General features: G+C 54.9%; 1 protein-coding gene across 1 annotated transcript in view; it reads right to left on the reverse strand.

The window, feature by feature from the left end:
• The window catches only part of TMEM132E (transmembrane protein 132E), a 54187-nt gene that overhangs the window by 4158 nt on the left and 28675 nt on the right, over positions 1–21354 (reverse strand). Inside the window, exons 2-7 of the mRNA XM_030850491.3 lie at positions 8559–9489; positions 6927–7073; positions 6473–6665; positions 5671–5814; positions 3014–3219; positions 910–1195 (exon numbers count right to left, since the gene is read on the reverse strand). Of these exons, the coding sequence (XP_030706351.2) occupies positions 910–1195; positions 3014–3219; positions 5671–5814; positions 6473–6665; positions 6927–7073; positions 8559–9489 (1907 nt within the window). The remainder of the gene's footprint in view (positions 1–909; positions 1196–3013; positions 3220–5670; positions 5815–6472; positions 6666–6926; positions 7074–8558; positions 9490–21354) is intronic.

Below are 21354 nucleotides of genomic sequence, written 5' to 3' on the forward strand. Positions count from 1 at the left end.
AGAAGGACACCCCACCCCTCTCCAAATTCCCAACCAGAGAGGAATCTGAGTGCTGCTGGAAGAGAAGCCCAGGGGGTGGGGCAGATTGGGAGGCAGGACTCCTGGGCTCTGCCTTAGGTCTGCAACCGGGAACCAGGGTCCAGAGGCCAAGCAAGGGTCAAGGGCTCACAGGAGCCAGGCAGGAACACAGATGAGTGAGGTGAGTTGATTTTAAAGAAAACAACAGCCCTCTCGTAGAGTGATAAGTCACAGTTGATGGTCAGCCTCAGTGTCAGGGAGACAAAAGGGAGTGGTGGGCACTGGGGCAAATGGGAGAACTCATGCTCATGTAAAAAAGGCAGCAGTACTGACTCCAGCTGATGATTGCCAGGCGGGAATGCAGACCCTGTGCTGCCAGATTCATATTTTCTAAAACCAGAAATTTACATTTTTTAAAAAATGAGAAACTCCCAATTTTTAAACGGTTGGGTCAATCGTTTTACAAACAAAATATGTCTGCAGGCAGATTTCAGCCCATGGGTCACTATGTATAGTCTCTGAGATGGATGATATCTACCCAGGCACCCAGTTATCAAGGAGGAAGGTCAAAGTTGAGTCCCTAGATCTCCAAAATTTCCTCTTCTGGCCTCTACACTGGCTGGGCCCTCCCACCTCCTCCGCTCCGCAGCCACATCTCTCAGCGACCACACTGAGCCATGAAAGGTTCACAGAGGCTGATGAGGCTCAGAGAGAGAAGCTTCTCCAAGGTTCTTGACCTTCGATGGTAGAATTTCAAGCAGAAGGGCAGGTGGGGAAGTGTGTTTGCAGGGCCCGTCTGGGGTTGCTCCCCAAGGCCGAGGCGCTGGAAATCCTGTCTTAGGAACGTCTGTGTGAAGGCTCCCGGCACCCGGCACGCCCCACTGTGCTTACCTTGAAGGGGGTGGTGCCTGGCTCCAGCCCGGCCAGCGTGCTGCTGTCTACCATGCGTGCCACTCGGGGGTCACCCACCCGCATGAAGTCGCTGACCAGGTCGGTGACCTCCACCAGCCAGTCTGGGCCCAGCATGGTGACCACCTGGTCGGTGCCCTCCGCCGACGTCGTGTGGAACTGGGTGAAAACCTGCAGGGTGGCGTGCTGGTACTGCAGAGTGCAGCCACGGCTCGCGCTCTGCCGTCGTCCCTCGTCCTCGTCCTCGTCCTCGCTCTCCCGGGCTGATCTGGGTGGGGGAGGCCTGGAGTCAGGGCTCCCCACCCCGGCTCTGACCTGCATGAGTCCCTCCCTCCCTCTTGCCCCACCAGCCCCTCCCTGGCTCCCGTGGCTGGAAGGCTTTCCCTGGTCCACCCCTTCTGTCTCTGACAAGCTTGGAGCCCGAAGTCCCAGGCTTTCCTCTCCTAGAAAGGTACCTTCTTGACTCCCCACCCCACCCCGTGTCCCCTGCTTGGCTGTGCCTACACCTGTGAATAGCTGGCATCAAATCTTAGCAAATACTGGCTCTTTCTCAGCACTAAGCACTTGCTGGGCCCTGGGCTCAGCTCTAACTTGGATCAAAGGTGATCCCTGCTCAAGTGCCAGGAGGCTTAGCTGCGTCGTCGTGTCCTACAGCTGTGTGGCAGACAGAACTTGATATTCAGCTGATGAGATTGCGAAGCAGAGTGTGGGAGGTGTGTCCTGGCTTCCTCTGGCTGCTCAGAGTAAAATGCAAGAGGAGACAGATAAATGGAGGGAGGAACTGGCAGGCAGAATGGAACCAGGACTTGACAATTTGGGGAATTCTCAGCCTGTCCAGATTGCCAAAAATACGAAAATCAGGAGATTCACCCAGGAAAGCAGGCTGTGGAGAGAGAGAAGGGTGTGGCCAGTGCTTGGCTAGTGCTTCAGAAGGATTAAACCACCAGAATATTCATTCACACAGAGGGCTCTTTTACCTGTGTTAACTAATTTAATCCTCACAGCAATCCGCTAAGTGTAAACGTGCCCATTTTAGAGATGAGGAAACTGAGGCACAGTAGCCTAAGGTTACCCAGCTAGCAAATAGCAGTCAGGATTTCACCCCAAGCCATCTAGCTTCAGAGTTCACTATGTCCTTCACTACTCAAAGGAGCATCAACCTCACTGGGCGCTGGCCTGAAATGCAGACTCACAGGCCCCATCCCAGTTTCACGGAATCAGACTCTGCATTTCAACAGCATCCTTGGGCAAGTCGCGCGCAAGTTCAAGAGGCCCTGGTCTATGCTGCCTTGCTTTTCCAAATCTCCGCAGAACTGAACTGATCCCAACTCTCACTAGGCCGCCTGCTTCTCTCTCCAGCTCCACCCTTCCCGCTCTTAGCTGCCTGTCACTCTGCCTTTCTTCTCTTCCCTGCTGGCTTCTCTCTCCAGCAGCGATGAGTGGGTGAGTGGAGTGTGCTGAGTACACCTGGACCTGCCCCACAGATGGGCACCCAGGTGTGTGAGCCTGTATCCCAGTGAGGGAGCCCAGTGGCAGTCACCGTGTGCCTGACTGATGTACTCACAAGTGTGCCCCTGGTGTGCCCAGGCTGGGGCACTCGTGTGCAGGTGTGTGAGCACCTGTGTTGGTGTTTCTGCTCCATTTTGTCTGCTGCTTGACTGCTCTTACCCTGTCTCCCTAGCCAAATCCTTTCCACTCATCCTTTAAGACTTAACTCCCGAGTCACCTCTTCCAGGAAGCCTGCTTTGACTTCTTCTGGAGGAAGAGGTGGTTCTTTCCTTTGTGCCACTTGCTTCCCTGTACTCAGGGCTTCCTTCATCCACCACGCTCCATGATATATATAAGACCGCTTCCTGATGGACCCAGAGCTCAACTGGGTCAGGCTCTGGCCACACTTACCTGCTCCCCTCCCTGCCCCCATCCGTGCCTGGCACACAGTAGCTGCTCAATAAGTTTGTTGATTGCAAAACCGACCTGCAGACTGTGTACACCTAGGGCCTTACACACACATGCAGATCAGACGTTGTGCCAGGGCTGTGTCACCCGTGAGTATCCCCAGCATCTGCTGTGTTTGGAAGGGTCATACCTCCGGTCAGGAAGGATAGGTACCCTCCAGCCCTTCACTTGGCTGAGGCGGGCATCCGAGAGCTCAATGTGCAGGGGCAGCTTGGGCACCCAGACTGTCATTTCCAGGGGGGCATTGAGGACGTCGTAGCGGAAGGTGACCCTGGCGTTCATGGAACCGCGAGACTCCTTTCCGCTAACAAACACGTAGTCACAGCTGCTGGATACCTGGGGACGGGGAGAGAGGTTGGTTGGCCTGTCTTGCCCTACAGGTCATCCTGTGGGGCAGTGCAGAGGACTTCATTCTGACAAGGAAGGCCAGAAGGCCATTGGACAGAGAAAGTGCCAGTCACAGGAGGCTGAAGGGGGGAGGCTGGGTGGGAGAAGACCTCTAATTTAATTCCTCTGGGAGGTGTCAGCTTCCACTCCATTGCTCCAGAGATCACCTCTTAGTGGCTACCTTGGGAGGATTTTGCTCCCTGGCAAGAAGCCAGTGTGCCAATATTTTTGTAAGGGGCTGTTTTTGATGTGGCAGGCCACACCTTGGGGGAGTCCCCAGCGCTGGCTCCCCTCCCCAGCATGACCACCTGGGCTCTGGAGCAGGTGTCTGATGGGTAGAGTCCTCCACGGTACACAGGAGTAGCCTGTTCTGAGCAGGACACTGGGGTGCGACTGGGCGGGGAGGAGGTTGAGGTGGAGGGGGTGGGGAGAAGGGGCAGGCCCACAGCTCCTCCAAGGTGACTCTGGCCCAGTGGTCCCAGGCAGCTGGGCAGCTGGTTAATTTCCAGGAGGGGGCTGCTCCAGCCAGGGGTGGAACTGAGGGAAAGGGAGAGGAAATTTCAGGACCAGAGAACCCCAAGCACAGACAGGTGGACAACTGCCACCCACGGGTACAGCTTTTGCAAATGCATGCCCACCTGGACATCACCTTGCATTCTTCACGGTTCCCCAGATGAGCATATGCTCACTGAACACATCTTGGTGGGTAGCTGTGCCCACTCACAGAGGTGTCCCTGCTAGTACTTCAGGGCAGATGCAACGGGTGTCTGTGTAAGTGCCCACGCACACACCTGGCACACCTGGAGTGAATCCTGTGTGCAATGCATTTAGGTGCTCCTACTGGGACACGCCCCAGGGTGCACATCCTTGAGTTTGGAGGAGGGTCTATCAGGCAGCCTATGGGCTGATGACAACCTGAATGCTCTCGTGGGGGTGGGGAGGGGCTGGGACTGTGGTTCATCCGTGCAGATGAGCCCCTGACGGTCCCAAACTCCTTCGAGCTCTCTTAATCATCTCAGGGGGTGGGTGGAGAGGAGTGGGACAGTGGTTCTGCTAGAAATGCTCATTTCCCACTTCGGAAGGCAGGGAATTCCAGCTGAAGGCTGGCAAATCCCATTTAGAATGTTGGCAAACTCCCGAAAGAACCTGAGTGTATTTCAGTGAGAACAGAAACAAATTCCATTTCGAATCTTTGCTAATTCCCTTTGGTATCTAAGCCACGGTGACTGTTCTGGTCTGCTCTGGGGCGGAGGTGTGGGAGTCTGGGTGGTAGAGGAAGGTGCTGGGTGAGGGCTCTTGGGAGCAGGCCCATTTCTCCCCGTCCCAGCCTGCCAGCAGTGGCAAGCCCCATGGGCCTGACAAGGCTTCCAGCCCTCAGGAGGCCGTGGGTGTGTGGTACCAAGCCGTCTGCTCTGGCTCACTCGGGGGACATTCTTCCTGGATGGGGGGGATGGACGAGGTGAGCCTCGGGGGTCCAGAGACCAGGAGGGATCCAGGGCAGAGCAGAGCAGAGCAAAGAGAAAGAGAGAGAGAGAGAGAGAAAGCACACACTCTCAGGGAGGGAGGACACCCACATCCCCACTCCCCCTGCTGAAGGATTTACAGGAACAGAAAACAGATTCTGTTGCCCAATCATTTGATTTTGGCACCAGCTGGAGGCTGGCATGGCAAACAGCTCACCAATCCCACAGGGACCAGGGCTGGATGCCCTCCTGCATCACTGCCTGCCCCACTGCCTCCTCCCTACATCTCACCTCTGACCACTGTCCAAAGCCAGAGGAAATCTGGAGGCCCTCCTGGGGAGGTAGCAAACTGGGCCAGTCAAGTCAGATCAATGTCCTGTTTGCTGGGCTGTGGAGGACCCACTGCCCAGAGGGGGCATCTGGGGAGGAGCTCAGGGCAAGGCCTTTGGGAGGTGGAGGGCTGGGATGGGTGTTCCTGGAGTGGGTCCTTTTACACAACCTTCACTCCTGGCCTAACTGATGAGCTTCTGGAGGCTTCCTCCTTGGGCTGGATCTCCTCCACCTGGTCACCAGCACCCAGGTTCAGGGCATGTCTCTGAGATCCCCCCCAGGACCCCCTCCCCTATTGCTTTACCTGGTGTCTGCCACACAACAAGGGCTCAGTAATGACTTGGGGATTGAATTCAAGTTGTCAGTGCTGCTTTCTCCCTTCAGCCTGCCAAAAGGTCTCTTCCACATTCCTGTAGGAAGCCCTCCAGGACCTCCCCTTGCTCAGGCTGGACATGGGATGCTCTTCCCCTCACCCCCTGCCACTTCCCCTCCTCTTGCCTACCAAGGGGACCTGCCTGGGATGTGAATTCCCCTCTGGTTTGGGGTTCCACTCCCCCGGAAGGCCCGAGGCCTTCTTCCCAGGCTCCCCCACCTCCAGGAAGCTCACCTTGATGATGTCCTCATTGTCAGATTCGCATTCCACCAGGGCAGAGACATCTAGGACAAGGCCGGTCACCTCGATGGCAATGACCTTGACAGGGATGGCCACCGTCCGGCCAGTCAGGATGGCTGTGTTGATGATCTCTGTGTCCTGCAGGGAAGAGAGGAGGGCGGGGCTCTGCCGAGCTGCTTGAGGTCCCCTGCTCTCCCAGGACCACCAGCCAAGCCCCAGCAGCTCCCAGCTGTCCCCACTCCTCAGATGCGTATCCTTCCCTTGGGGACGTGGGCAGACAGATGCATCTACCCGGTCTCGTGTGCCTTCTCAGACGCTCTGCTCACTTGGACTCCCATGGTAGCCTTCAGGGTCTACCCCACTCTGCTGCCAGAAAACAATGCTTCCCCAATCCTCCACCATCTCCTCTCAACATCTTCCATTTTCCTCCGGACTCAGAGTAACGTCCAGCACATTTGCCTGGCTATTCCACGTGCCCCTGGGCACCAGACAATCATTCCACGGCACTCTTCCTAAACCCATAGCTCCTTTGAACAAACTATTCCCCATTCCCATCACCACACCTTTGCCCAGGAGATCCCCTGTCTAAAGCACCTTCCTCATCTTCTCTGACTACTGTATGATCCCCTCCTCCACGGGACCTTCAAGGCTCCACTGCATGGTCACCTCATCCAGGAAGCCCCCCCACCAAGTGCCCCCTCCACGGGGACTTCTCCCACCTCCGTGCCCCTCAGCAACCGCTGGCCCACTCCAGTGCCAGGCGCAGAGCTCGCCTGCCTCCCGTGAGTGCACTCACCATGGCCAGGGGTAGGATGGCCTGCACGTCCCGCTGGATGCCCGTCAGCTCGGTGACAGCCCGCTCCAGGTCAGGCAGGGCACCGTGGCCACGGTAGTCGATATGCCACATTATCCTCCGCTTGACTGACTGGCTGGTGAAGTTCTCCATCTCAAAGTCCAGCTGCAGGATCTCCAGGGGCCCCTGGTCCTCCCTGCGCGGTGGGGGAAGGAAGGAGAGCCCAGGAGGAAGGGCTGGGAGAAGCTCAGGAGCTCTGAAACCCTCGCTAAGGACCCTAGCCCTCCTCAGTGGTCTTTCCCCGGGGTCCTCTGAACCTTCCCCAGCCTGGCCTCCAGGGTCCCCAGAAAGTATGCCCCAGCCCTTGCGCCAGCCTGGCCTCCCCCGTCAAGAATTCCCCCACCCCTCCCCGGTGCTGTCCTGCAAAGAGGTGGGCAGAGGAGCCACCTTGGCTCACCAGAGGGGCAGCGGTGTGCCCTGGGCCCAGGACACATCCACGGTGGCTGTTGAATGCTTTGCCCCAGTCAGCAGCTCTGAGGTCACGTGCCACTGGCCACTCCGTGACTTGGTTCCTAGAAGGGTCACGCCCTTCTTGGCCTTCACCCTGGGACAAAGCAAGAAGAAGAAGAGGGAGAGCGTCAGCTTGGGGGTCCAAGGGCTGCCCACCTGCCTACCATCCTTAGGCTGGGGCTGGGAGAAGGGCGAGCAGGTGAGTAAGTTACACTGAGTTCTAGACTCAAAGCCTGAAACTAATTTGGGGGATCTGGTATCATGTAGCTTCAACCTCTGGCCCTAGTGGAAGCTGTAGTCCCTTCTATTATATCTCTGCCAGGTCTTTACCTAACCTCTACTTGCATATCTTAGTGACAGGGGACTCACTCCTTCTGCACACATCCCATTACATCTTTAGAAAGTCCCTAAAAGGAGAAACTTCTTCCCTGGATGTAGCTGAAATAGAACAGCCGTGGGTTCTGTTGGGGGAAGGGAGGACAGCTCTCTTCCACCTGAACAGACATCTGGGGAGGTGAGCAGGTGTCCTCTGAGTCTTCTTTTCTCCAGGCCTAAATTCTTCAGTTCCTCCGATTGTTGCTCTTTTGCCATAGCTTCAAGTCGCCCATATCCTAGTCACCTTCCTCTGGACATTCTGAATACATAAGGTGTAGTGTCTTATACTAAATACAACATTTCAGCTCTAATTAACACTAACTAAAGCAGAATGATTATCACCTCCCTAATTCTACATACTTTACTCCTATTAATGCAGCCCAGGATCTCTGATGACTGATTTAACTCATATTCACATTCAGGTATTAATCACTGAATTCGGTATGACTCTCTCCAGGAATACTTGAACTTTAAGGTAGTACATTCAGGACAGAAGGCAATACTTAAAGAAGCCGGAGGTTAATGGTGCTGTTTCAGGTCCCATGTATAGTGCTTGGGTTTGTGGGGAGCATTTTGGTGGGGCCTTTCTTGTATCCTCAGAATCACCCAACATGGCTCAAACCATGGATTCCTACTGTGAGACATCATTATATTTTGTGGGGATGTGCTATGACTGAAGGCATTTCTGAATTTCTGAACTGTATCCTTCACAAAGAAAGAGCTAGGACTCCTGAAAATATTTCTCCCCACTCCAGGATTAGACAAATGTCCTGACACACGGACACTCTCCTGTTCATCTTTTGGCTCCCAGGCAAGGGGCTGCTCTCTGATCTCAATTTCTCCTCTTAGGCCTCAGCCTACTCATCTGTAAAATAGAAGAGTTGCACCCGCTAATGTCTAAGGGCCCTTCCAGCACCGATTCTATCATTCTGGATATCATGCTTGTGGAAACGGATGTTTCCTCTTCACCATGACACCACTTCTGTGAGGTAGGGAGGACAGGGCAGACATTTTTGTGGCCATCAAGCGGATGAGGACACCGAGGCTCAGATAAGTGAGCTGTCTTCCTGAAGTTGCTCAGGTGATAACTGGAAGAACTGGGATTAGGATGCTGGATGGGCAGATCTGGGCGAGCCCTCTACAAGGGGTCAGGTGTGCATCTGACCTTGGAAGGGAAGCCAGACCCCCGCCCATACCCCCGTACCTGAGAGTGAAGTGCTCCAGGCTGGGGCTGGAGGGAGAGGAGGAGTTGGGGGCCAGGTAGAGGAGGATGCTGAGCAGTTCCCCGGGCTTGAGGGGCCGGTCAGGCAGGCGGATCATCAGGTTGCTGTCCAGCCTGTGCTCCTGCAGGGTCCTTCTCGGGGGCGGGCGGAACAGGCTGATGCTCCCGATGCGCAGCAGGGGGTGCTGGGTCGGGCTCTCGGCCCGGGCCCCGCCCCCGGGCCCGGCACCCCGCCGTGTTCCTCCACAGCCTCCCGACGCATCCGGGGCGTGGAGAGTGTAGTAGAGCTCGGCTTGCTGACTCTCCCCTGTCGCCTCGGGCTCCAGCCCATCTGGAGACTTGCGGCGGGCAGTGGGTGGTGCAGCTGGGGCCGGGGGCCCGAACCAAGCCAGGGGCAGCTCGGCGCGCACGAGACAGGTGGCCAGACCCCCGCTGAGGCGGCAGGAGCTCTTGACCTCCCGGGCATCCCGGAAGGCGTGCAGGCGTACGCAGGGCAGCCGCTCGGTGACGCCGAAGTCATCCCAGTCCCGGCCGGCCACGTAGAACAGCACCTGGGCCACGGGCTGCGAGGCAGGCACGCGGGGGTGGACGATGAAGGCTCGCACCTTCCAGCTGACCGTCAGGCGCTCGGGGATGTCCAGGGTGCTGGACGGCTGCAGGAGTTCCCGGGCCACCACCTGGCTGGTGCTGAAGGGTCCCAGGGAGACATTGAGGACGGGCAGCTCCTTGGTCTGGAACACTACGAAGGGCTCGGAGCGCTGCAGGGAGCCGTTGGTGACCGTGGGAGGCGTGCGCCGCGCCTCCCGCAGGAAGAAGGCCAGCCGCGTGTGTGACAGGCGGTAGCTGACCGGCAGCACCGGGCTGGCCTGCAGCCCCGGAGGACTGGGGCTGGCTGGGTGGGAGCGGCCAGAGGCTGGGGACAGACAGAAGAAAGACCCCAGAGTGGTCAGGAGAGGCTGTGCTGGGACTCCAGGGCACCCCAGCCTCCCACCCTTACAGAGGGCAATACACTCCCAGCCGAGCCGAGCTCAGCCCGGCTCTCCAACCTCAAGGCTCCAAGCCAGGCTCCACCTTTGCTGGTGTGTTAATTGCCCTCTTCTTGATGATTCATTTCTTTATCTGCGATGCAGGGGTAAAGCTAATGCCGGTACAAAGCATTGTGAAGGTTTAAAGAGGTTTTATCCTCTGGCATCTTCGTTTGTAAAACGAGTATAAAAATTGTTTCTGCCTCAAAGAGCTATTGTAGGGACTTAGCGAAGTCATGTGCGTAGAGGGCTAAGAGCAAGTGTGATGCCGAGGTGGTAAGTTTTCACTCTTACCATTATTAATGGTACAGTACAGTACGTATTTAACGATTTAACATTGTTTATTAAAATTAAACTATTATTCATGCATTATTATGACAGGCAGTGGCTTATTTGATCCTCATCAAGTCTTTGAACCAGGTATTATTATGATCTCCATTGATTCACCCAGTTTTCTATCAGTAACTTCTCTTTTTGGAGAGCCTATTCTTACCTCTTACAAATGAAGGTGCCGGATGCTTAAATAACTTACCCAAGTCACATGAGTGAAAGGGGCCAGCAGCTGGAGTTGAACCTGGGGCCACCTGGCTTTCAAACCGAAGCCTCTACTCCTTTACTGCTCCAGCTGCCTCAGATGGTGCAGGGTCCCCAGGGATCCCACATCACCCCCTACCCCCTATATGTACCACCCCACAAATACACACTGGGAAGTTGATCCTCGTCCACCAAACCCAAACGTGGGCCTTGGGATCTCGGGCTTGACTTCTCCCTTCTCTTGGCCACTCACCCATCCTCGCAGGATCCCGCCAAGCTGTAGCAATTCTACCTCTTGGCTCTCTGGTCTGTCCCCGGCTGCCCCTGACCTCCATCCCCAGGCCCCTGCTCCAGCTTTGGCTTCATTCCTGTTGCTATGACAACATAACGTTGTCTAAGTGGGTCTCACCTCTCCCCAGCTCTTCCCTTCCCTGGCATACCCTTCCCCCCCTATAGCAGCCAGAGGGATTTGTTTCTCCCAGACACAGATGGGACCTTGTTGGCTCCTTACTCCCAGCTCAACACCTGTTGGACACTGTTAAGGAACAGGAAGGACCAAGATGGGGAGGTCTGAGGTTTGAGAACCAGTTCTGGATCTGCTGCTTAGAAAGCAGTTGGGTTGGCTGCTGTGCCCTGGCCCAGGTCATTACCCCTGATCCCACATGTGTGCCTGCAGCCAGCCTCCCTTTAGGGGGCAGGGACATGCTCTCAGAGACTCCAGTGGACCCCTGAGCCATGTTTCTCGCCTTTGATGTTGTGTTGTCATTTGTTTTCGAGAATCAAGAAATTGCTCTATAATTTATGTAACACAATGCAAAAGTGTATTATTAAAGACTGTCCCTTCTGCTTACAGAACTCACCTTGCGCCTGAGCGTGGCATTCAGGGCACTCTACAATGAGCTCCAGGCTCCCCTTTCCCCAGTATTCCTCTTCCCAGGCTCCTGCTGCCAGCATAACTGGACAACTTCTGGCTTTAGCGCTGGCCGATGCTGCCTTGCCGTCCCTCCTATGCTCATGCTGTGCCCTCTGCATTGGATTCTCTCCTATCCTATCTGCACACATCCAAATCCAAATCTTCCTCTAAGGCCCTGCTCAAATGCCACCTCCTCCACGAAGCCCTCCAAGATATGACCTCTACTCCTGGGAATTTCCTCAGAGCTTTGCCCTTCTCTGAGGGAACCTCTCATCCTGCCTTGCGTGAGAGTTATCTACGAGGCCTTGCACTGAACAAGTCTTTAACAAATCACTGTTGATCTACACTGAGTGATTCGCAGAGACCTCCGTCCCAAGGAGACTCCTAATCAGTGCTATGGTGGTTACTTGCCACTTATGCATATTATCATGTTACCACCATCAATGAAACCTTGATGGTTCCACAAATGTTCACACCCAATTCCTCATAAATGCGATGAACTAAAAATTCCCTGCCCTTGAGGCTCTGGTGTCTATGTCTGATGTTTTTTAATTTGTGGTTTAATTTTCTCATTTAACAAATGAGGCAATTGGCTTGGGTCACAACAAAGGCCCTGGGTCAAGTGTCCTAAGAGGAGTGGCACCTAGTCTGTGTGACTCCTTAGGGCCCTGCTTGAGCAGTCCTTAGGACCAGCTGGTCCCTGGTCCTCTAGGCAGCCCATGCTTTAACCATCAGACTGCTCCCTCTGTTCCCAGGAGAACTCTGTTCTCAGGCCACCCTTCTCCACTAGACGTCCTGCAGCCCTGCAAGGTAAGCCAGCTGCCGATGATGGGGTAGAGATGCGCAGCCTGGTCCCAGATGAGAATAGGAAGGCGTTTGGAGAGACAGGAGCCTTCCCTGCTGCTGCATAGAATCCCTGCCCCATGGTTACCACTGGAGTTTCTGAGAAGGTGTCCCTGCTGCCTGGGGCAAAGCTGGCCCAGGCGCACGTGTGGGATCTGGGGTAATGACCTGCGCCAGGCACAGCAGCCAACCAACTGCTTTCTAAGCAGCAGGAAGCAGGCAAACGGAGGCTTCAGGACTCAAGTTTAAGGCTTCTCCCTGCCACGCTCACGAGGCAACTTGCTTCGCATTGTGAGCCTCGGTTTCCATCTCTAAAATTGAGGAGGTGACATCAGCCCCCTCACAGGGATGTTGAGAGTAGCTGAAAGACCAAGGGGAGGAGGGGGCACTGCTACAGGTGGTGGGATGTCCAGGACCTGCAGGTACTGAGCTGAGATGGGGAGAGGCCACCGTGCTTGTCCTGCTGGGGTTGGAGAAGGGCACCGGTTGTCCCTGAGCTGTAAGTGCTCAGGCCGGGTGGACAGGGCAGGGATGTGGATGTCAGAACCACTGGCCCTGTCTCGTTTACCATCCCCAGGAGACCCCAGAGACTACTAAGACTAAGGCACTTAGTCCCCTTTGGCCCTCTCACCGTCCCAACCTCAGGCAGGGCCAGCCACCTGGACCCCTTGGAGGCACAGTGGGGCGGGGCCACCAGATAGGCAGCAGACTCAGAGGGGCGTGGAGAAAGGGACTGGAGAAATGTGCTTGCGTGTACCCCTCCGCCCTCAGATTTTTGTTGAATGAATGCAATTCTCTGAATGAGCTGCCCAGCACTGACTGGGATGCCATGGGCTAATGAAAGCGCCCTCCATGGGGCATCCCAGAGGAGACTGGATGGCCAGTCAGGGCAGGGTTGCTGGGCTGGGGGTTCTTGATCTCTCTCAGCAACCTTGCAGATAAGGAGACTGAGTTTCTGAAACAGGAAGCAACTTATATTAAGAAGGCAACTAGCATTTAGAAAAGGGAGCCAGAAAAGATGGTATTAGGGTACTACCATTTTGTACTGATGTCATCATGACACACAGCACTGCCCCCCATCACCACCCATGAATCATTCTATCCTCTGGGGCCCTGAGACCCCTCTGTGGGCTGAGTAGGGGCGGGGGTGTTCCTGAGACCCCAGCACTAATCTCAGCTCTATGGCTCAATTACTCTGGAGCCTAAAGGAAGTTGCTTGATGTCTCTGGGCCCCAGTTTTCCCAGGGAGGTAGGGGAGGCCCTGGAAGCTGTCTGGTGTGGTGGGGCTGCCAGGAGGAAGGGGAGACTGGGGGAGTTGCCAGCAGATCAAGTTTTTGGAGACACGATGTGTGAATGTGTGTGCACACATGCGTGTGCTGAGTTGCACGCTGGCCGGCATCTCACAAGAAGCTCTAAGCTCCGGGCATCACGGAGTGTGGAATGGGCTTGGGAAGGAAAAGTTTCTAGAAGTTTCCCTGAAGGAAGACAGATGGGGTAAGGGAGGGTCAACCCGGAGCCGAGCTCAGCCAGTTCCAGAGGTGAAGGAGGAGTGCTCCAGGGGTGCCGCTCGGGTGGACTTGCTGGCCTGGACCTGCCCCGCCTCGGAAACACCCAACACAACTCCCTCCAGTCTGAGGGGGGAGCACGCACGCACACACACTCACACACCCATGCTCATACACAGCCTGGCACACACCTGCTCGTCAGGGCCCCCACCAGGAAGCCCATGACAGGTAGTTCTGAATCCCGGCCACCCCTGGGCCTCTTACTTGCCCCACTTGGCTCCCCGGACCCCAGGCTCCACCTGCTGACTTCTGTTTCAGCCCAGCTCGCCCTGTGGACCAGATTTAGTACTGCCTTCCTGTCAGCAGCCTCCCCTCTCCTGGGAGCAGCAGTCGGATTCTCCCTCCATCTAGGTGGCCTTGGGCCTAAGGAATCATATGGGTCTGGCTTCCCTGCTTCTGTCTCCCTAGGGAAGGGGCTCTCCCTGTCTCATCATGTCTCATGGTTAGCATTACATGCCCCCCTTCCAAATTCATACATCGAAGTCCTAACCCCCAGCACCTCCTAATGTGACTGTGTTTCGAGATGGGGGGTCTTTAAAGAGGTAATTAAGTTAAAATGAGGTCATACGGGTGGGTCCTAATCCAATATGACTGGTGTCCTTAAATGAGGAAATTGGGACACAGACACACACAAGAGGGAAGACCATGTGAAGACACAGGGAGAAGGCGGCCGTCTACAAGCCAAGGAGAGAAGCCTCAGAAGGAACCCACCCTGCTGTCACCTTGATCTCAGACTCCCAGCCTCCAGAACTGTGAGAAAAGACATTTCTGTTGTTTTTGTAAAAGTCTCTGGGACTTTGTTATGGCAGCCCGAGCAGGTTAATAATAGATGGGGATGAGCTATTTCTGTCCCTCACGGCCTCAGTTTCCCCAGTAAGATGTGGAGATACCGTATAGGGGTGGAGGAGGAAGACAGGCTGGGATCAGGCAGCTTTTGCAGACAGGGATAATGATGGAGGCTGAGGCGTTCCCAGCGCCTCCCCTGACTGTGCCTGGCATGTGACCCTTCCTAGCTGAGCTGAGCCAGCTCCTTCCTCCCTCAGCCCTGGAGGGCACATCCAGCTCTTAACAGCTTGGTAACTAAGGATGAGGTGTCTGTGGATGTAAGAGGTCTGAACTCCCATCTCCCCCCACCTCCAACCATCCCCTCTCCCACCAGCTCCCCTGGGCCCTGAACCTGCCCACCTCAGGGACCCTTGGGAGCACCATCCTGGGGCCACTTCAAGACTATGCTCAGCTGAGAGCCAGAAGCCATCCTTCCCTTCTTGTTCCAGAACGAGACTAAGGCATGAAGAGAGGCTTCACTGGAGCTAAAGAAAGGCACTGGACCCACCAGCACCCAAGAGAACATTTGCCCAGGAGGTGGGGTGTGGGGGTCCCCTCATCCTTCCATGCCCAGCTTAGGCATCACCTCCTCCCTGAAGCCTTCCCAGATACCTCCACTGCCACCACTGCTTTGTTCTGTCCAGCTCTGGCTCTGGCTGATCAGGAGCTTGGCCCTGGTATAAGTGTGAGATGCAAGTAATCAATGATCTGTCTCAGCCACTTCTGTGAATTTTTCCTGGGGGGCAGGATGCTGGTCCATGGACCCCTTCGTCTCTCAAGCCATCTCCAGTCCAACACCAGAAGGCAGGTACTTGTTTATGCTTTTGTTTTTCCAGCTGGATTGGGATCTGGGCAGACACTGGGTCTAGACCAGCTTTGCATAGTGCCTGGCGTGGCACACGGTCGGTGCTTAACAGATGTCAGTTCTACCCTCTTATAAGGCTGGGGGCACCTGCTCAGGGCCATTGGCTGGATAGAGGCCCTCCCTTTTCATCTCAGGCTGGCCCTAGGTGTCTGGGAATGCAGCAGGGGCCTTTGCCCAGCCCCAGATAAGCTTCACACCTTCTCCCCAGGCACAGAGGCCAGTCCCTCTCCCCAACCTATAGAATAGATAAATGAATCTGCGTGGAGGCTAGGGCCAGGCAGTCTGGGGGAGGGGGCACCTCTGGCCATCTCCCTGGTTCTAATCAAGATCAGATGCCTCCTGCTTCTATCTCTAATTGTCCCCAAATTAAAACTAATCGCTTGTAAATCGGAAAAAAAAAAGATTGTCATCAGCTTTGGTGAGTTTGAGGCTGAGGGGCACAGCAGGGCCAGAGGACACGAGGCTGTGCTGGGAGAGGGATTGGCCTGCTTACCTGTGTGTGTGTGTGTGTGTGTGTGTGTGTGTGTGTAAGAGCCACACCTCAGGTCTGGTGCTTGGGGATCCTTCTACTCTTACTCCTGAACTTGCCTGAATCTAAGAATCAGCCAGAGAAAACAAAACAGCAATAGCAAACAGATTCTCGGGCTGGATCCAGGCAGACACAATCACAATGTCCAGGGGAGAGACCTGGTAATCTGTGTTTATTAAGGATGCCAGGCGTTGATATTATCATAGGAGTTTGGACCACACAGCGTTAAGCAGGAAGGGCTGGGAGATGCTGAAGGGGTCATGACCTGCATGGCATAACGTGGTGATGCTGATGGTGCAAGATGAAGCACCCAGAGCCCAGAACAGTGTTGGGCACGCACTGGTGCCAATTCTACAAAGGGATGAATGAACGGGTGAGAGGAGGTGAGAGCCAGGGTTGATGCAGATGGTGAGGATCCTAGTGAAATCGAGCAGGACCCTGGAGGGCCCTCCGGGGTACAAAAGTCTTTCCCTGTCCCCCATTTCTTGTCTGTAGGAAAAAGGCTTTGGTCTCCTAGGCCTTCCCAGAGTTCCACAAGAGCAGGCACAAGCAGTTAGTGATTTGGACAATAGAGTCACAGCGCTCCTAACTCCTCCTGCAGGGATGTAAAAAACAATCTGATGCCTACCTTTGAGTTGTTCTACTGAAACTAAGACCCCCACCCAGGTGGAGGATGGTGACTACATGCTGACCACAAGCGTGTAGACCTCAGAATGGCTGGAACCAGAAGGTTGAGATTCTGGAAACATCACCCTGTTACCTCACCACCAACCAATCAGAAGAAGGTCCACAAGCTGATCAGGCATCCTCTGACCCTCTCCCCTAGCACCATCTTAAAAAACGCTCGCCTGAAAGCCACCGGGGAGTTCAGGTCTTTTGAGTACAAGCCGCCTGTTCTCTTTGCTTGGACCTTGCAGTAAACCTTTTCTGCTCCAAACTCCAACGTTTCAGTTTGTTTGGCCTCACTTGGCATCGGGCACATGGACTTGGATTTGACAGCACCAGGGGCCATGCGGTCCAGGATCAAGAAGCCAGGGATGGGCCATGCACAGTGACCCCTCCCAACCCAGACCTCCAGGCCCACAGGAGGGGTGTGACCTAGGGGGTACACTCCCCTGGCCCAGGACAGTGGCAGTGGAGGAAACTCTGCACTGAGGACCCTGAAGAGCTAGAATAGGGCTCTCACCGGTAGGAGGGATGCTTGCGTTCCAGCACTGCTCTTCCTTGGCTGCTGGGTGGATCTGACCCAGGGCAAGCATGTCATTTCTTCAGCCCAAGGCCCTATTTCTCCATCGGCAAAATGGGGAATTAGCAACCGATATACCAGTTACTCCAGAGCGGGGTGCTGAAGTAGAAAAACACTATGTCTTGAGAAAGGTTTTATTTTTTCAATTAGTGATACCCGGTGTTAGTAAGGGCTTTAAGATATGGGGCGATCACATGACCTGCTGTCGGAGGGTAAACTGGGCAAGCTTTCTAGAAAGCAATTTCAAAATATGTTTTGAAGGCCTTGAAACCGTTCATGCTCCTTGCCCCAGTAACTCTGCCTTTGGGAATCTACTAAGCAGAAATCGGCTCAAAAATTTATGTGGAAAGATATTCACCACAATGTTCTGTTTATTAGTAAAAAATTAGAAACAACCTAAATGTCCAAAGGCAGGGTATGGTTAAATAAAAGCAAATGGCTAAGCATGCAGGTTTCCAAAAATTTTTTACTCAGGTTGGAAAATGCTCCCAAAATAGTTTGAACTAAACAAAGGATGGTGAGGAACTGGCTATATGGCATGATATCAGTTTTTATGTAGACACTGGGAGGAAATACATCAAAATGTTATTGGTGGTTATCTCTGGGGGGCTGAGGATTATGCATGATTGTTATTTTTTACTTTATGCTTTTATGTATTTCTAGTTGTTTGGAAAGAACATGTATTGCTTGTAAAATTAGAAAGAAAACAATAAATGTCATTAAAAATGAAGGAAAGTGTTTGAAGCTATTGCAAGAATTTTTTTTAAAAAAGGAAATTAAAAAAAAAAGAAAGAAAGGAAGAAAGAACCTGTGTGGTTTGGGAGCCACACAAATTCATATAGAAATCTCGGATCTGACACTTCTTAGCTGTGTGACCTTGGGCCAGTTACATAACCCCATCTGAGCCTCTACTTCCACACTTGTAAAATGAGAATAATAGACTCTATTTCATAGAGTTGTCATGACTAAATGAGCAAATTGCTTGGTGTAGTACCTGGAACAGAGTCAGTGATGAGGGTTCATTCATTCATTCATTCATTCATCACTTATTGGTTATTTAGTTCTGAGAGGAGGGAAGCGCTGACCTGCTTTTCTCCAGCACTTGGTGCATTGCTTAACTCATGGTAGGTCCCCTGTCAAAGTCTGTTAAGTTAAATAGGACAAGTACAGAGGTGACAGGCACATGAAGCAGAATGTCCCAGGGACCTCGAAAGCAGCGCTGAGGCTGGAAGGAGGGCTAGTTGTTGGGGGCTGTGAAGAACCCAGACCAGGAAACTCTGTGTGACCTTGAGCAGTTTCCTCCTCTCTCTGGGCCTCGGTTTCCTCATCTAGGAGAAGAGGCTGGTCCCTGCTCAGCCTGCCATATATGACTTAGGGCTGGGCAGGGGCCATGTGTGCAGGGAAGCCTGGTGGGTTCTGAAGCAGGCAGGGGCGGCTGGATAAAGGGGAGGTGACAGCTGGGCCAAGTGGTCCCAAACATGGCCCTCCCCTTGCCCCACTAGGACAGGGCCTCTACGTACTGTTGAGCAGTTTGGATCTTGCACAAAAATGCTAAAACCCAGCCCCAGATCTGCTCACCAAGCCCGGCACCTAGTGTGGGGCTGCTTCTGTCTTTTTCCAAGCTGACAGAGATGCCGTATAGGCTGGTCCATACTGGCGTGTTCCCACGCAAGGCGGGACTGCGGTAATCCACCCCTTGGAGGAGGAGTCCAGCCGAGGAGTGGGTGACTCCCTGACATCCACCCCCTTCCTGAGCGCCACTGCATCTCCCTCCTCCACCTGGCTCTGCCCCTTCCCAAAGCAGCTCCGGGCAGGGCTGCATGTCACCCATCAACCCAGTCCTCTGGCCCCTGTGTCCCCAACACTGAGGGCCACTGTGTGCCTGAAGCCTGGGCTGGGCTGCGGGCAGCAGGAACTGCAGAGGGGAGGACATCCAGCCAGTGAATATGTGAGAACTCCCTGCAGCGTGGGGGCGGGGTCAGGGCTGGCCACTGAAGGCTTCAGCCATCCACAGCCCCCAGTGGCTCCTGCTGTCTCCTAGTGGGCTGTAAATCCTGGGGAGCCAGCTTCCCCATACTGTCCCCATGCCCCACCCGGCTGGAGCACAACATTGGAATAAGTAAGCTGGGGGAGGGGCCAGCGGAGGGGTCCCCTTCCCCCACTTGGCCCTAAATTCCCTCCTGCCTGCTCACTGCCAGCAGCACTGGTGATTGGCCAGGTCATTTCCTCCTATCTACCTCGGAACTCCCCATGTCTTAGCTAAAGGGATGACAGGGTCCCTACTCCCACATTTTACCGATAAAGAAACTGAGGGTCTGGAAGGCTCCCGTCAGACTGGCTCTGCCAGTTATTAGCTGTGTGACCTTAGGCAAGTGACTTAGCATCTTTCTACTGGGTTTCCTAAACTGTAAAATGAGGTGATAGTGGCCCCTCTTTGAGCAGGTTGCTTTAAGAATGAAATGCTCATGTTATAAGATTACCTGCAGGCACTTCAACCATGCCTGACACCCAGTTAGCCCTCTTTAAAGGTCAGCTGTTGTTTGGGTGTGATTACCACCATTATGAAACAGATCCCCACACAACCTCCTGAGTCAGGGCTCTCCTGGCGGTTTCTTTTGCTTCCTCAGCCTAAAATCCTTCCCTCCACCGGACCGGATGCTACCGCTCAGCTATGCCCCCTTGTCTCTTCTTGTCTTGGAGAACAAAGGAGGAAATCAGAGAGATGTAGGTGGAGGAAGAGAGGAGGGAAGGAGCAGATACTGGCGGATGCAGGAAGGAACCGAGCTCAGCTGACTTGGGAGCTAGGGATGCTTCCCGGGGTTCAAAGGAGGACCAGGGCACTGGAAGATCAGGCAGCCACAGGTCCCCGAGAAGTTACTGCTGGGACAGCCCCTATGTGCTGGAAATGACCATCTAGTCTTGCTCCGGAGCACCTGGAGGGCACCTGAGGCCCCCGGGGGGGGCGCGGGTTGGGGGAAGGCCTGCTGGGTACCCAGCAAGGTAGATCACAGCCACGGGAACAGGGCTCTCATTTCCCTGGTCATCCCAGGGGCACCTTCTTACCGTTCCGGAGCCTTGCTGCCAGACAAAAGCAATCCCAAGAGGAGCCCGAGGAAAGGTCTCCTGGTCCCGAGAGACTGTTTGGGCCGGGGATCACTCCCTCCTCCTCCAGCTTCTGCTCTCGTGGGATCCTGTAAGCTACATGTGACACTGGGGTGCAGAGCCTCGGGGCCCGTGACAGAGAGAGGGTGAGATAAGGGTAACCCGGGAGGCGGTGATATGGACCTCTTGGGGGCGAGGACCTTGAGATGGACAACTCAGATGGTGTCCCTGGGCTGGAGGAGCCTGAGCTCAGAGGTAGGGCTCCTGGAGGGGGCGGGAATGGTAGGGGGGCAGGAAGGAGGGGCATCAGCTCCGGGGACAGAAGCTCTACCCCTTCCAAGTGCACAGCAATCCTGCCCTTGTAAGTTGTGAACATGTGTCTGTCTGTTAGTCCTTCTACATTTGTGATCTCAGGATCAGGACCAGAGGCTCAAACAGGCTCCTGAAGACAAGGAGGCCTTGTATTTCCAGGCAAGCATCCCTCACCCCGGGAACATCTCTTTTATAATTTATTTCTGAAAATCTGGAGGGGCCCCATCCTCACCCCTGCCCGCAGCAACAACCGGCAAGGCCAGGGCACACCCTTGGCCCCAGACCTCAGTCCCCCAGCCTAATGGGCCAGATGTGAGGTCCCTTCTGTTATGCAGAAGGCTCGGTGGGGCTCAGCGGGGGAGGGAGAGGGTCTGATTCATCTGCTGCCAGGTGTGCCGGTGGCTATGGGACCAGGGACAGAAGGCAGCTGTGGGAACAGCTCCTTGTCCCTGGTGGACAGATGGCCCTCTGCTCCCACAGCCCTCTTGAACCCCACCTTCACCCCCCACACTCGCCTCTCATGGGGCCTGGTGCGAAGCCACCTGATGTGGTCTTTTGGAGAAAGGCCTTTTTGGGACAAAGGCCTGCCTCTGCCAGTCCAGTCCTCAGGCAAACAAGGGCCAGGGACCTCGGGCAGGAAAGAGGGGTGGACAGCAGCAGGGGGCGGGCACCCTCCAAGGGAGCGGGTCTGAGGGAGGTCACCCTGTAGAGGAGAACGGGCCCCTCCCCCAAGGACCTGGAAACCGGGCTTGACCTACTCGGCTGACCTACCTAAGCAGACCGCTGGTCAGGCTGCCAGGGAGGCCTTGGGGAGGGAGAGAGAAAGAGCAGAAATAGGCAAGGATGGGGGTGGGAACGGAGAGGTACAGAGGGCAAGGCAACAGGAGGGAAGAGTCAGGGTGGGGAGAGAGGGAGGAGGTAACCCCAGCCTGGTGGGTGGCCAGTGGGAGGCTGCTGGGGGCCAGGCCCCCAGGAACCCCCGTAAACCTGTACAGCCCAGCCTGGGAGCTGAGCGAGCT

The sequence above is a fragment of the Globicephala melas genome, chromosome 20, assembly GCF_963455315.2.
Source record: "Globicephala melas chromosome 20, mGloMel1.2, whole genome shotgun sequence".
Taxonomy (NCBI): domain Eukaryota; kingdom Metazoa; phylum Chordata; class Mammalia; order Artiodactyla; family Delphinidae; genus Globicephala; species Globicephala melas.